The sequence below is a fragment of the Vulpes lagopus genome, chromosome X (assembly GCF_018345385.1).
Source record: "Vulpes lagopus strain Blue_001 chromosome X, ASM1834538v1, whole genome shotgun sequence".
Lineage (NCBI taxonomy): Eukaryota > Metazoa > Chordata > Mammalia > Carnivora > Canidae > Vulpes > Vulpes lagopus.
The window spans coordinates 81,512,364-81,527,242 of record NC_054848.1 but is presented as its reverse complement, the minus strand read 5'-3'; the positions used below and the strand labels follow the sequence as shown (position 1 = coordinate 81,527,242).

General features: G+C 46.3%; 1 protein-coding gene across 2 annotated transcripts in view; it reads right to left on the bottom strand.

Annotated features, from left to right (window-relative positions):
* Positions 1 to 1,368: 1,368 nt before the first annotated feature.
* Positions 1,369 to 14,879, bottom strand: part of ATG4A (autophagy related 4A cysteine peptidase) — a 55,476-nt gene continuing 41,965 nt past the window's right edge. For both annotated transcript variants that reach the window (XM_041742289.1, XM_041742290.1), the window contains 9 exons: positions 14,664 to 14,765; positions 14,407 to 14,479; positions 11,303 to 11,382; positions 10,374 to 10,561; positions 10,174 to 10,252; positions 5,698 to 5,843; positions 4,411 to 4,467; positions 2,645 to 2,753; positions 1,369 to 1,920 (listed from right to left, as the gene is read on the bottom strand). In XM_041742289.1, the coding sequence (XP_041598223.1) occupies positions 1,850 to 1,920; positions 2,645 to 2,753; positions 4,411 to 4,467; positions 5,698 to 5,843; positions 10,174 to 10,252; positions 10,374 to 10,561; positions 11,303 to 11,382; positions 14,407 to 14,479; positions 14,664 to 14,765 (905 nt within the window). In that variant the 3' untranslated portion in view covers positions 1,369 to 1,849. The remainder of the gene's footprint in view (positions 1,921 to 2,644; positions 2,754 to 4,410; positions 4,468 to 5,697; positions 5,844 to 10,173; positions 10,253 to 10,373; positions 10,562 to 11,302; positions 11,383 to 14,406; positions 14,480 to 14,663; positions 14,766 to 14,879) is intronic.

Below are 14,879 nucleotides of genomic sequence, written 5' to 3'. Positions count from 1 at the left end.
AGCAATGGCACCGGGAGCATTCAGGGAATAGAACCGAACTGTGGGGGGTGGGGGAGAGACATTGTCACTTCATACCATTTTGCACCTTTTAATTTTTGAACCACTGGAATAGATTAGCAACTGGAAAAAAAAGAATAAAATGGAACTTAAGGAAACAAGTGTTCTAATATTCCTGTATATACAAGCAAAACAAAACACAAACTTTGGTTGGGTGCTAGCTTTCAAGCTAGTGGTTGCTGGCCTCCTTGGGAGTTGATGGAGGATGGGGATGAAATGCACACAAATTAAGAGGGAAGGAGAGGAATATGGGAAGACACTGCTTGGGCTTGAGGTTCATCCTCACAAAAGAGGGTTTAGCAAAGCCAATTTGATGAAAATGTGCTCTAAGATTTGTTATGTTGCTCATCCTGAAATGGTTCAGAATTGCATTTGCTGCGCGGATTAAAAGTTCCCACATGAATAATTTTTTCTAATTATGGCTGTCAACCAAAATGGAGTCTAAGTCAAACACAGTTTTTTTTATTTCCCCCAATCAACTATTTATTTTTTTAAAGATTTTATTTATTTATTTTACAGAGAGAGAGAGAGAGAGAGCACAAGGGTGGGAGGAGTGGCAGGCAAAGGGAGAAGGAGAAGCAGACTTACCATGGAGCAGGGAGCTTGATGCAGGACTCGATCCCAGGAACCTGGGATCATGACCTGAGCCAAAGGTAGATGATTAACCAACTGAGCCACCTAGGGGCTCCCAAATCAACAATTTAAGTCAGAGAGTGGCAAACGACAGCCTTCAAGCCAAATCCAGCTCTCCAACTGATTTTACAAATAAAGTTTTATTGGCTTACAGCCAGGCCCATTTGTGTACATGCGGGCTACGGATGTTTTTGCACTTTGAGAGCAGAGCTGAGTAGCTATGACAGAGCTGAGTAGCTGCAACACTGAAAATGTTTACTATTTGGCCCTTCGCAAGAAAAGTTTGCCCACTTTTAAAGTGATCATGACCTGGGCTGCTTGGGTGGCTCAGTTGGTTAAGCATCTGCCTTTGGCTTGGGCCCGGTGTCAGGCTCCTCAAGGTGGGGAACCTGCTTCTCCTTCTCCTTCTGCCCCTCCCCTCTCGCTCATGCTCTCTCCGTGTCTCTCTCAAATAAATAGATACAATCTACTTTTTAGAAAAAGAATTTTAAAAAATAAATAAAAATAAAGTGATCATGACTTAAAGACAGAGTGACATCCAACAAAAATATCAGTAAAGGACGGTGACAGTGACCCATCAGATAGTAAGGTTCCCTCAGGTAAGGAAGAGATCAACCAGGGCACATCTGAGGTCATTTCTTTGACAAACTGCCATTTAAAATAACACCGTGAACACCATGAAATAACAAGACTTCTTTGTCCCTGATGCAATCACTTTATTATTAGAGCAAGAGAACAGATTGCTTCTTAGTATTCAGCCCAAAAGAGGTCACACCTGAAAGGTGAAGAAGCATGGGGTAACCATCTCTCCTCTGCTGGTGCTTGAAGCAAGGTGTGAGTTGCTGTCTCTCTCCCAGCTACCACCTCCTCATTTCAGTAGCTGAAGTCTCGCCATGGCCAGGGAAGACAAGCTGGGAAGCAAGAGATGACTCCTAATCTTTCTGCTCCTACACTCCATGATTGTTCTAGTTCGTTCTGGGGAAGGGTTGTTATTGTTTGTTTTCTGAAAAATGGTGATTGGCTCACTCATGATTGCTATCAAGTTTGTATGCTCTTGGCATATCAGGCACTTGCTGACTATAGAGAAGTTTTGTGTACTGGGTTCGTGTTCCTCTGGTGCCAGATGGAAGACAGACCTCCACATCAAGGTTCTACTCTTTTAGACGCTCAGGATCTCAAAATCTTCCTCTAGGTCGAAGTCCTCTAGTTGTTCGGTGGAGTCAATGAATTCTATGGGAATATGGAAATGAGAAAGAGGAAAGCTTGACACTCAGGTTGAAGTCGTCAGTACAGTTACTCAGCTAGTTAAGGCTATGCATTTTTTTAAGTTGTTCTGCTGCAGAAAAGCTTGTGGGGAGGAGACTTGCAGGTGAGACCGCTGACAAGTACTAAAGATTCTTTATGAAGAAGCAAAACAGGGGCACTAGGGTGGCTTACTGGTGTCTGAATGTCTGCCTTTGGCTTGGATTGTGATCCTGGGGTCCTGGGATCGAGTCCTACATTGGGCTACACGCAGAGAGCCTGCTTCTCCCTCTGCCTCTGTGTCTCTCATGAATAAATAAATAAAATTTTTAAAAAGAAGCAAAATAATTGAGCTCATTAAACACTCTTACTCACAGGGACCAGTATGGGGCTCTGGGATCTTGGAGGTATCTTTCTAATCACCCATGGCCTCTGATTTGTTTTTTGAACCAGACCATAGGAAACAAGTTCTAGTCATTCTGATTTTGTGTGGCACTTTTATATCGAGCTCATTTTCTTCTATCCATCTGTGAAATTGGTAAAGATCAATTCATCAGAAGATTAAAATCATCAGGGACCCCATTTCTTGATCAGCCCTGCTGAATAGCAATTGTACATTCCATGGAAAGCATGAGCTACTGCTGTTTCAGTCTTATAAAACAACTGTTACCCAAGGGTCTGCTGGCCCAGGAACCCCTGAACAATGGCTTACCTGCCCCAGTGGTTGTCACTTCTGGCTTGGCTGGTGGAACAAAGGGAGGCCAGTGTGATGGATGTTTCTGAACCAGTTCAAACATCCTTAAATTTTCCTTTAGAATTTCCTAAGGACACACAGAGACAGCTGTAAACATTTCAGAGCTACTCCACATTGCTGTCCTGTTGTCTGTCCATCCATGGGTCCAAGCCCTAAGAGAGTGGCCTGGCTGTTGAAAGGTGAAAACAGGGGCAGCCTGGGTGGCTCAGTGGTTTAGTGTGGCCTTCAGCCCAGGGCCTGATCCTGGAAACCCGGGATCAAGTCCCATGTTGGGCTCCCTGAATGGAGCCTGCTTCTCCCTCTGCCTGTGTCTCTGCCCCTCTCTCTCTCTCTCTCTGTCTCTCATGAATAAATAAATCTTTTTTTTTTTTAAAGGTGAAAACAAAGCCCTAGCCAATATGCCCACCCACTACTCGACCCATCCGAAGACCCAGCCCTCTTCAGTTCTAGATCTGGTCAACCGGGAAGGAGGGATGCTGGAAAGAGTATCTGATGGAAGTCCAGCACTCACTAACTCATTGCCTATGGTCTGTCATGCGGTTCAGGTCACATGCCAGTTTCCCGGGCCTACCTCAATTCAGGGCCGACATGTTTCTGAAGCATTGGCTCATGCCAATGTGTGTTAATTACGTTAAATCGGCCCCAAGAGAATACTAGTATGAGTTGGCATGGTTCTGGCTTTCGTCCAACACTTTGTAGTAGTATATGTCCTAATTTAGATGGCATATAGTCTTACCAGTGAATTACCATTCAGACTTTAAATGTGATGTGAATACAGTTTTGCTGCATCCTGAATTGTTAAGTATTGCCTTAAGAAAATAATTCTTCACTATGTCTCAGCCACTTATTAACTGGGTTTCACATTCAGCGAGGGATATTAATGTCAATTATTTGTTCACTTGTGAAGAAAAATCTGCCCTCCTTACATTTGCAAGAGGCTCTGGGATCCCATCACCCCAACTTCTTTTTATTTTCTCCAGGTAGGAGAACAGCATGTCTCATGCCACCCCATCCAGGGTGCTTTTCAACTACTCCCTATGATCGCCATTCTTTCGATAAACATTTTTATCAATGTCTCCCACATGCGTGGCATATGTTAGAAGCAAGGATTGGAGGGGGGGTGGGGAAGGCAGATACAAAGACTAGTGAGCCAGGAAAACAGTAAATACCCTTCTACACAAAATACTGAGAGGGGAGAATATCTGGCTTTAAGTTTTTACACAGACTCCTGCAAACTATGTTTCCTTTGATGGCAGCATGCCTGTATTTTAGAGAAATGAGACAGTTAAGAGGGAGACAAGCTCCCTAAACCCTCCTGGACTATATAAAACTGTAAATGGACCATGAAATAAACATAAAAGCAGCTTAGTTCCTTCGACTATCTTAGCACTATCAATGGAATGAGGAAGACACGAGATGAAATATGAAATGAGCATTTTTAAGGTAAAATGGTGGAATATTCATTGACTAGTTCATGTGACTCATAGGCATAATTAGATGAAATATTACATAGCTAAAAATATCACTCACTTGATGTCCTAAGCATATTTCAAACAAAGGTTTTGCTCTGCTTCCCCAGAGTTATGCATAATCCCCCATATCTCAGTTTTTTTTCTTGCAGTAAAATCCTATCAGGCTCAATCTATGTCACTACGTGAAGCAGTCTTGGAAAGGGACCCTACCAAATAACTTCTGTTAAGACTAAGAAAAACATGCATCTTTACCTTCTGCACGAGGCTACACCAGCTATCAAAGTCCTTTTCTTCTTTGCAGAAAAATCCCTTGGGGGGAAAGCAAGAGAACATAACTTAGAACTGGTCAAGGGCACCACCTCAGGCCCTTTGGACTGCAAGATGGGGCCACTGGCCCAAAGACAGGATGTGGGCCACTCTCTTCAGATGTGTCTTACAGCAATAACAAAGCACTGCTCTATCTCCTGGGTCATCACCTTACCTGGACACACACATTGATGTGTTCATTCCATTTCTCTCTCTCCTTCTTTTTCCCTCTCCCTCTTTCCCTGTCCCTGTCCCCCTCCCTGTCCCTCTCCCTCGTGCTATGAAGTATAGTAGCTTGAAGCCAAATCTCCAAAGCATGAGATTAACTCCATTACGCTTAAGCACACACAGAGGCACATTCATCCAGAACAAGCAATGAAACCAAGTGACAAAAGCTAAATAGTACTTTTATACTTTTAGCTAAAGCCAATACATAATACAAGGGCTTTGACCTGAAGGAAATGATCGATTAGAATAAAGAGAATCATCTCCCTCCTTCCCCATCCTCAGGGCCACCCTACAGTAGCAACAGAATGGTCCCAAACAAGAGGAGGCTCTGTCAGTGACCAGGCTCTCGTGCTCTGACAATTGAGTTAAACTGGGAGAGAGGGTGTAGACAGAACTCAGGACCACTGGCAGCTTCACTGGTGGCGTGTGTAGGTGGTAGTGTAGACAGTCCCAGTTCTAGGGGGAAAAGCCCTGCAACCTCCTGGAGGGCACACCCCAGAAGAATGAGCGCTTTCCGCCCGGAAGATCCTCACTCCATGATGTCTCCTTGACTGTGTCCCACCTTATTCCCTGTGCCTGGCTGGCAATAATTTGGGGGCAAGAAGTAAAAGGGGAAAGACTAACAGTAATAGTGACTAATGTGTACGGAAACCTCGCCATGTGCCCGGCACTGTGCTGAGCGCCTCATGCATGGTATATCTCACACAACCCTGAAGGAATGATTGTTTAGCTCCTTTCTAGGGATGAGAAGAGTGAGGCTCAGAAAAAGTTAAAAGGACTCCCCCTAAGTCCATAGCCAGTAAATGGCAGGGATTCCAACTCTAGTCCTGTGCCTTTGGGGTCCATCCCTTCCCCCACAACACTATGGTACCTCTGGGTGGGGGGGGGCATGGCCAGTGAACACCTTCTTGCCCCCTTACCTAGCAACCTAGGTGACTCCCCGGGAACCAATCTGTAACAGGGTGGTGTTGGATCTCTTGGCCCACCCAACCAGTAGATACATACCAGCGCGACGGAAGGATCCAAGTTCAAGATGTTCATTCGCTGTGGTGACTGCAGGCAATGGAAAGTCTGGTCATCAACCGTTCCATTCTCTTCGGTGTCAACAAAAGTCTGGGTTGTATGAGGGTCCAAGAAAATGAGCTCATCTCCTGTTTGGAATGAGACATACTTCACCTAGAAAGAACCACTGGCCCCAGTCCCACCCCTGTCCCTCAGGAGGAGGCACTCTGTTCTTCTTAATACCACCCTTGGTGACAATGGGAATGAGATGACAGAAAGCCTGAACCTGGGTGATCATGCTTGAAGGAGGCCAAATCTAATCATTCACTGAGAAGACTTGCCCTAGCACGTGCACCCCCTCACAATCTAAGACCAAAAAATGGAGAGTGACAGGTTTGAGAAAAGGTGGGAATGAGAAACCACAGATGACATGGCAGGCTCTGTGAGCAGCAGTTTAGCAAAGAAGCAGTGGGTACAATCACCAGGGCATGAGCCCAGGTGCCATAAGGGAGCTTCCTGCCTCTCTCCACATTGGGAAGCATCTCTGCTCCATACCACTGGTTCTCAGACCTATGGTCAGAGAGCACATCTAGTAAGAAAAAAGCCTTGGCCTCTGAAAGAAATGGGAATGCTGACTCTGCTATGGATGGGCTCTGACTGCTGATCTTTATTAGCTGGCAAGCTAATCGTCATTAGCAAGTTAGTGACTTCTATTGTAAACACTGCCCCGGTCACTTTGACACCAGTACAGATACACCTCACTACGAAAATTCTTACTGCACAAATGAGAGAGATGCCATACTTCATCCAATTGAAAAAGCCTAGCCCAATAATGACCTGGGAGGAGTTTGAAATAGTAAAATCTCTCCTTCGATATTCAAAGGGTCAAGAGTCCTTCCAAAGCTCATCAGTGGCATGCTGAGTTGGCAAAAGTGGCACCTCAACCTCGCTTTCCAGGCCTCGGGACCATCTGGGTCTCTGCTCTAGAGTGGGTTCGACAGCTAAAGAGAGATTCCCTGAGGCAGGAGGATGCAGTAGAGAGAGAGATGCCCCACTGAGACTCTCCCTGGAATGGCATCCAAGACTGTGCTGGGCCACATCTAAGTGCTTCTGCTAGCAAAGCATGTGTTTCTGATGTCTGGCAAATAGTTTAATTTGTGTCTATCACAGACCTGGGACAAACCACTCATTTAATTCTGTACTCATTTTCTTGTTTTTAAACCTGGGTCACACGAGGCCTGTTCCAGTTACCTCACAGGGTATTCTAAGAACTGGGAGGTTTCTTCTCTGTGAAATGATTAAAACACAATACAGGTATAAGGTGGTCATAGCAGTATCGTGCTTCAACTCAAAAGTACTTCCCTACAAAGAGATGTTTCAGAGTATGTGAAAATCAATTCCCTCATGTGACTTGCCTTATGAAAGTCAAGATATATATATATATATATATATATATATATATATATATATATTCATATTCCCGCTGGACCACAGGTGGGTGAGATCAGTTATACCCCAAAAGTCTCAAGTCACAAAGAAAAGCAACAACCAGAATGTTTAGAATGAAGTTTACTTACGACCATAAAAAAAGTAAGAAGAGAAGGAAGTTTTGCACAAGAAAATAGAAATCCAGAGTGGGGTTCGGATCGAGCATTCTGCCAGAGTGTTTCAAATTAAGGTGCTAGGGATAATTGGATAGTGAGAGCATCCTCTCTGATTCTGGCCCTTTCTGTGAAAGTGTGTGTGTGTTTATGTGTGTGTGTGTGTGTATGTGTGTGTCTGGAGTGGACCGTTGCAGGACATGCTGTTTCTGAGAGTACTTAAAAGAGATACAGTGGAATCCCTAAAAAGTCTTAGAAGTGATGTGGGAACCAATCCAAGGTTTCTTATTGGGCCTGAGGACAAGAGGCAGCCTGCTCAACCATCTGCGGACATAGGGCTCATGCTATGGATCTCAGGTGGCAACCTTCACTCAAGTGCAGGGGACGAGATCTCCTGTGCAAGCAGGCAATTTGAACAGACAGTCTCATCCTGGCACTCGTGTCCCACACCGAGAGCTTTGCCCAGCTTCCCACCAGGAAATGGGGCCCTCAGGAAACAATGTGGCATGGTAGGCAGAGATGGCCAAATTGGGATTGAATCCTGGCTTTGCTACTTTCTGGCTGGGTGATCTTGAGACCACAACCTCTAGCTCTTAGTTTCACTAGAGTAAGCTTTGACTCACAGGGGTATCATGCTAACTCTATCGCTACATCTCAATATAGGACTATCTATCTACCCCTATATGTGTATATATGTTCTCTGTCTGTATGCCTGCCTAGATAGCTGTCATTAAATGTCATCTAAAAATGTCATTAAATGACTATCTGTCTGGGGGTAGGACTTTGCAGGGAACTTGGCACAAGACAGCTCTTCAGCAAATGGTAGTTCTTATCTATTCCCTCCCTTCAGACATTTGACCAATCCAGAACCCCCAACTTAATACAGCAAAGGAGGTAAGTCAGAAAAGGGGATTCAGGAGGACTTTAGCCAACTCCCTCTGGGTAACTTGGGAGTAAGGGAGGCCAGGTCCCCAGCGGGTGTCCCATATATTATTCTTTGAGGTCCCTCCAAAATCATTTTCCAATATGTTTCAGCCTTGGCCTTGAGTACAGAAAAAGAGAACACTGATTTTTGCCACCTTTTATCTGACAGGAACCCAAAAGCTTAGAATCAGAAGGTATCTGTGTTTATGTAACTCCCAATACTAGATTTTGTACTTAGAAAAATAAACACCTCCCTGGTTTGCCAATTTCCCTTCAAGCTGTAGTTCTCGGGCTTAGCCAATAGATGGCAGCAAGGGAGAGCGCTGAGGCCACTGTGTAGAAACCCTGCCTCAAAGAGAAGGGAGCAAAGGCAAGATGTGCAGGGGGTCAGGAAGGGTGGGGCCACCTTTCACTGGCTGAGTACTACAGGCTTGACTCTTCACTGAGTGCTCTACTGTGAGGTGACAGCACCGCGAGGCAGGTATGAGGCCCTGTTTTCTTTTTTTGTTCTTTAACATAAGCTCTATTCCCAACGTGGGCCTCGAACTCACCATCCCGACAGCAAGAGTCTCGTGCTCTACCTACTAAGCCAACCAGGCGCCCCAGCCCTATTTTCTACAAGAGAAACTGAAACAAAAGAGTGGATGTTTCTTTTCCTGCTATCACACAGCTGGCAAGTGGAAGACTGTGTACAGGGCCTTCGATTTCTGTTCCTAGGCCACCTCACCTCTCTGAATCTCCAAGGAGTAGGGCAGGAGGGGGGCCAAGCCCATTTCACCCTCTCCTCTGTTCTTCTTCTTTTTTTTTTTAATTTTTATTTATTTACGATAGTCACAGAGAGAGAGAGAGAGGCAGAGACACAGGCAGAGGGAGAAGCAGGCTCCATGCACCGGGAGCCTGATATGGGATTCGATCCCGGGTCTCCAGGATCGCGCCCTGGGCCAAAGGCAGGCGCCAAACCGCTGCACCACCCAGGGATCCCATCACCCTCTCCTCTGAACAACCTCCCTGCCATGCCCCATGCCTGCTCTGGCTCACCCTGGCCTATCCAAGGCTCTCCAAGCTCATATTCCTTGATGCCCAGTTTCAGGCCATGTCACTCCCTTCCCTGTGCTCTACCAGCACTAACCAGGTGTCTGGGCCCCTAGCCCTCAACATGTGGTGTGTACACCAGCAGCATCAGGACCCCACAGCCAGAAATGCAGGGTCTCAGGGCCCAGCTCAGGCCTGCTGACCCCGCATTTTAATCAGTTCACAGGGTGATCTGTGTGCACATCACAGTTTGAAAAGCGCTGGGCTAGCTCACCTTGCGTGCCAAGGGCATTAAATGACTGTGACTGTCAGCACAGCTAGTGTATATGGTGGCTAGGTTTCCAGAGGCATCAATTGAGGCAGGGAATGCTGGGCTGCTGGTTAGGATCCGCATTAGGACATCAGTGGTTTTAAGGCTTAGCCCCCATTACTAGAAAAAGGATAGCTCTGTCTTGGCCTCCTCTCAGCTCTACCTGGTCATGGCTCCAAATAATGAGGCAGCAGGCCCACACAGCTGGGCCTGGGTCAAAGGATGATTCCCAGCCTGAATGCCCAAGCCCCAAGAAGATGGAGACCCACAACGCCAGGGCAGTGAAACCCTGCCACCCTGGGCCCCACATAAAGGAGAGAGAGATGCTAAGATGATGCTGTGCCCCTCGGGTGGTCCAGTGGGAAAGCAGCTGTGAAACCATTTCATCAAGAGGCAAGGAAGTGGACGTACTGAAGTGGGATCTGCTCTCCATGGTGCAGAGAGAAGTGTTATTCTCCACTGATCAGGCCAGAGGCAGAATTAGCTCACCAGAAGCCATGGAATCTGGGCTGGATGAGGGCCCCCTGACCAGAATTGCCTGGGCTCCCAGGCAAACCTTCTGCCCCCCACCCCTAGCCCATGACGACTTACTTGTGAGTCCTCTTTTCTTACCTAAGAATCCTATGAAATAATAGGCGTTATTTGGTTTTCCTCCTAATGCCCCTAAAGACTGTGGCATCTTAAAACACTCCTAGAGGGAAAGAGAATGCAACATTCTCAACTCACTTGTGGACTGCTGCTCACGGATCTCTGTGCTCACATGGTGGTGTGATGGGCAGGCAGCAATGGGCCCGGGAAAAGGAGTGACTTACTTTGAATGCATCAACATAGACAGGGTTGATTTGGTTTATGCCCAGGCGAAGGGGCACGATGAGCAGCAGGGGTTTCCAGGCTGGGCAGGAGGCAGGGGCACTCTTACTCTGGTTTGAAGCATTCAGAGTCTTGAGGGGGCTCTCACCAATTGTGTCTGCACTCAAGGGGAGGACACAGCACATTTTTTCTAGAAACGGAAGACAAGAGAGCTGGGTTAAGAGGGGTACCCGGTCATCCGAGATATGCCCAGGGCCAAGCTAAGGGCAACCTCCTGTGACATCTCCTGCCTGGAAGGCCTTCCCCTCTGCCCCAAGGGTGTAGTTTGTGCCACCTTGCACAGGACGCCCAGGCCCACACCTCCATCCCCTTACCTCTCTTCCTTCTGGCAACTGAGCACTCACCTCCTGCCAGATAGTATGAGCTCATTCAGAAAATTTTATTTCTCAACTAGTCTGCAAGGCCCTTGAGACAGGGACTGTATATTTTGGTTTCTCTAACCCTGTGGTGGAGAGCATAGGGCTGGGTAAGTGGGGGCCCTGTTTATGGCTTCACTGGTTATCCATACTCTGAGTATCCTGCAGGGAAAGGGTCTGATAGTTCATTGAGGGCCAGAGAAGACCCTGTCATTTTTTTCTTCCTTTCAGAAAACTGAAAGGGTAGACAAGAAAAGGCCCAGGGGATAATTAACAAGGCTCCTGTGCTCTTCTAAGTCTCCTTGCTTTGGTGGAGCAGGCCAGAGTCAGTGTCTGTTTGTCTACCTGCCTGTCTCTCTGCCTGTTTCCCCCTCCCTCCCCCTTCTCTCTCTCTCTCTCTCTCTCTCTCTCTCTCACACACACACACACACACACACACACATACAATTTCTGAATGTTGAGGAAGGGGCCTCAATCACCCACCACCCAGCAAGGTAAACAGGCTAGGGACTCACTGATATCTTCAATGACCACAGTGTTATCCATCGAAACATAAATAGCCAAGGAATTCCACTCGTCAAACAAAGCAAGTTTTCTGCAAGGCAACACACAGGGAGGTCAAAACTGGGAGAGATGGGTAACATCAGCAGGAAAGCAGTACCGTCTACGCCCAGTGGCCCTAAAGTCACCAAACACTGGGCCACAGAGAAGTTAGGGATTGGGTCAAGCTCTGGCTCCCTTGACCAAGAGCACTGGAACATCCCATGTCCAGGGACCTTGGGAAGGCCAGAGTCACTGTTTTCAAACCCTGAAAAAGAGAAGCCCTGTTTTACAAGATGGAAAAATCTACCTCACAAGATGATGTTACTCCTGCTGGGTGAAAGAGAAAAGGTACCAGCATTTCTGCTCCCAAGACATTGTATTTTCTCTTTTCAAAAGGCATTTTGACTGCTTTTTTCCCAAAACAGGAAACTTCCATAAAAATATAAATTATATATATACATACATATATATATACACATATATACATACATACATATATATGCATATATATGTAAATACATACACGCATGTTTGGGAGCACAGATAATATGGAGAATATGCCCAGGAAGATGGAGAGAGAGAGAGAGAGAGAGAGAGAGAGAGATCTCTTACACCCCTCCCACAATGCAGTACGAAAGCTGTTCAAGAGATTCGGGCTGCAGATGGCCTTGATATGGTGCCCCATTGGCCAGCAGCTGAAGAGAAAGAGTATGCTGAACTGAGATAGTACGCTGAACTGTGTGACTTCGGAGAAGGTTAGAAAGAAAACCCCTTTGACAGGGGGATCATCCAGGATCTGAGTAAAGCACCCATGACCATATCTCCCTTACATTTCCCTCTTGCCTGTCTGAAAGAAGGCATGTTCATTCAACCTGGGTACTTCTGGGACTCTTGGGTAAAGTCCAGTCTCACTGGACAAAAGAAAAAAATATATATATATTCTTTTCCTAACCAAAGTAGCTCCCAGGAAGAGACTAATTACCATTGTAACTTTAATTTCATTCCTTTTGAGATATCACCTTTCCCTGATGTACTTATATTCTGTTGTTAATGGTCACAATCACAATGAATCAAAACTCACCTAAATTCTTTAAAAAATGTATGTTTTGGGCAGCCTGCATGGCTCAGCGGTTTCGCGCCACCTTCAGTCCAGGGCCTGATCCTGGAGACCCAGGATCGAATCCCACATCGGGCTCTCTGCGTGGAGCCTGCTTCTCCCTCTGCCTCTCTCTCTCTCTCTCTCTGTGTGTGTGTGTGTGTGTGTGTGTATGTGTGTGTGTGTGTGTATCTCATGAATAAATAAATAAAATCTTTTAAAAATGTATGTTTCCATTTGTCTGCTGTTAAGAACTTCAGAATTTAGAAGAAAAAAGCAAATTCTGAGGGACATCATGTAAAAAAAACCCAGCCATTTCCAGCTGAGTTTGGGGTGCAGCACAGCCCTTCTGATTCACCTTCTAGGCTTTTTTTTAAAAAAGATTTTATTAATTGATTCATGAGAGACACAGAGAGGCAGAGACACAGGCAGAGGAAGAAGCAGGCTCCCTCCGGGGAGCCCAATGCAGGACTCGATCCCAGGACCCCGGGATCATGCCCTGAGTCAAAGGCAGACGGTCAACCACTGAGCCACACAGGCATCCCACCTTCTACAGTTTCTACCTGGGGCTCCTATGCTGGTTCCTGAAATACTGCCGGATCTTCACTTAGCAGAATCAACCATTCCCCAAAAGGAACTATGGACTAAGGCAAGAAAGTGGTCTCAGGGGGGTTGGTATATTAACAAGGAATAAAGCCAAGATACAGATTTCCCCCTTGGGTCCCCAGGAAATCCATCCTACTCCCCACATGAGCACATTTCCAAAGCCTTCTGGATCATTGAAGAGTGGTTAATAACTGAAACAGTGCTCCCTCAGTACTTTTTATGGAATGGATCCCACTGTCATCCTCCGGAGAGCCCAGGAATTGAAGAAGCAAGCTACACCCAAGGAGTCCAGATGGTTTCAACCTTCTGATGCCTAAATCCAGCCCCAGACTCTGGATGCCATCTTCATTCATCCTGCAAGTATTTATTGAACTCTTGTATGCTCCAGGCAGTTTTATGTGCTAGTGTTATGGTAGTGAATGAGACAAATACCATCTCTGCCCTCATGGAGTTTTCATTCAGTGGCAGGCTGTCAGGAAGGAGAGTGACAACAGGTGAGGTGGCCTGCAGATGTAAATGCTGATGCCACTCACGCTATTCCCTTCTAAAATGTCAGGCTTATGGGGCATCTCGGTGGCTCAGTGGGTCAAGCGGCTGCCTTTAGCTCACAGGGCATGATCCCAGGGGTCCTGGGATTGAGCCCTGCGTCTCCCTCTAGCCTCTGCTCCTCCCACTGCTCGTGCTCTCGCTTTCTCTCAAATAAATAAATCTTTTTAAAAATTACTTAAAAATTAAAATTAAAATGTCGGTCTCCAATTCTCCACCTTGCCTCTTGCTGTGGGAGGTGAATTCTGCAACTTGACAGAACAACTGCCAAAGCGGACCTGGAGTCTGCTAAGAGATGAGAAACTGACGCCCTTGAGGTTTGTCTATTCGTGAGTTCCCTGAGGCAAGGGCTGCATCTAATTTATTTCTAGATACCCAGCAGGTAGCACAGGAGGGTCACTCAGTAAATATTGAAGGAACAAATGAATGAGTGAGGTCTTTTACACTCTACGGGGTGGGAGGGAGTCCATTGTCTTGCCTAGGCTGGCTCAGCCTCCACCACTTAGTGTTAGCCCTCTGGCTTCAAAGTGACCCTCAGGCTGATGGTCCCCTGGAAGGCGAGCACCAACCTGGAGAGGGAATGGATATTGAGGGAGTCTTGGGGTGCCCCCCTCACCCCGATATACTGGTACAGATGGATATAACTCTGATAATACTAGAACAGATGTCCACACATGCACATTTCAAAGAACTGTCCAAGCAAAATGATACAGATGTTTGGTGGCTTAGTGATGGCAAGAACAGTTAGCTTGATGGGACACTGAGCTGGCAGAAGAGGGAGGCACAGGAGACAGTTCTGTAAGGCGGATGCCAGGCTCTTTTACTTACTTTAATACCTGTGCAACTGTATTTGGTCCAAACCATTCGCCAATTGATTTCCCTTCTCCTACACCCATCTGTGCTGTTTTTATGTGGGGAGGGGGGAAAAAAAGAGACGTTAGCAAAAGTTCTTCCGGCATGCCACAAACTCCTAATTTTTTGCATGAATAATTAAGCAGATGGACAAGTTTGCAGACCCCATATAAGGCAGGGGATGAAAGCAGAAGGTACAGAACACTGCCTCAAGACCACTGATGTGACCTTACCCATTTGATGGATAGAGTAGCAACAGTCCTTTCTATCTAAGAAGCACTGGAGGATCCGTTGGTATTCTCTGGGTTGTTCTTTCTGTTTCTCCCAGCTCCAGTCTTTTGAGGGAAAAAAAATGTATGAAAGTCATGTTTGTAACTGCTTATTACCTCACTGCCCTAATATTGCCACTACGATGTTACAAAGAAAACAAAGGAGTTCCAGCTAAAAGG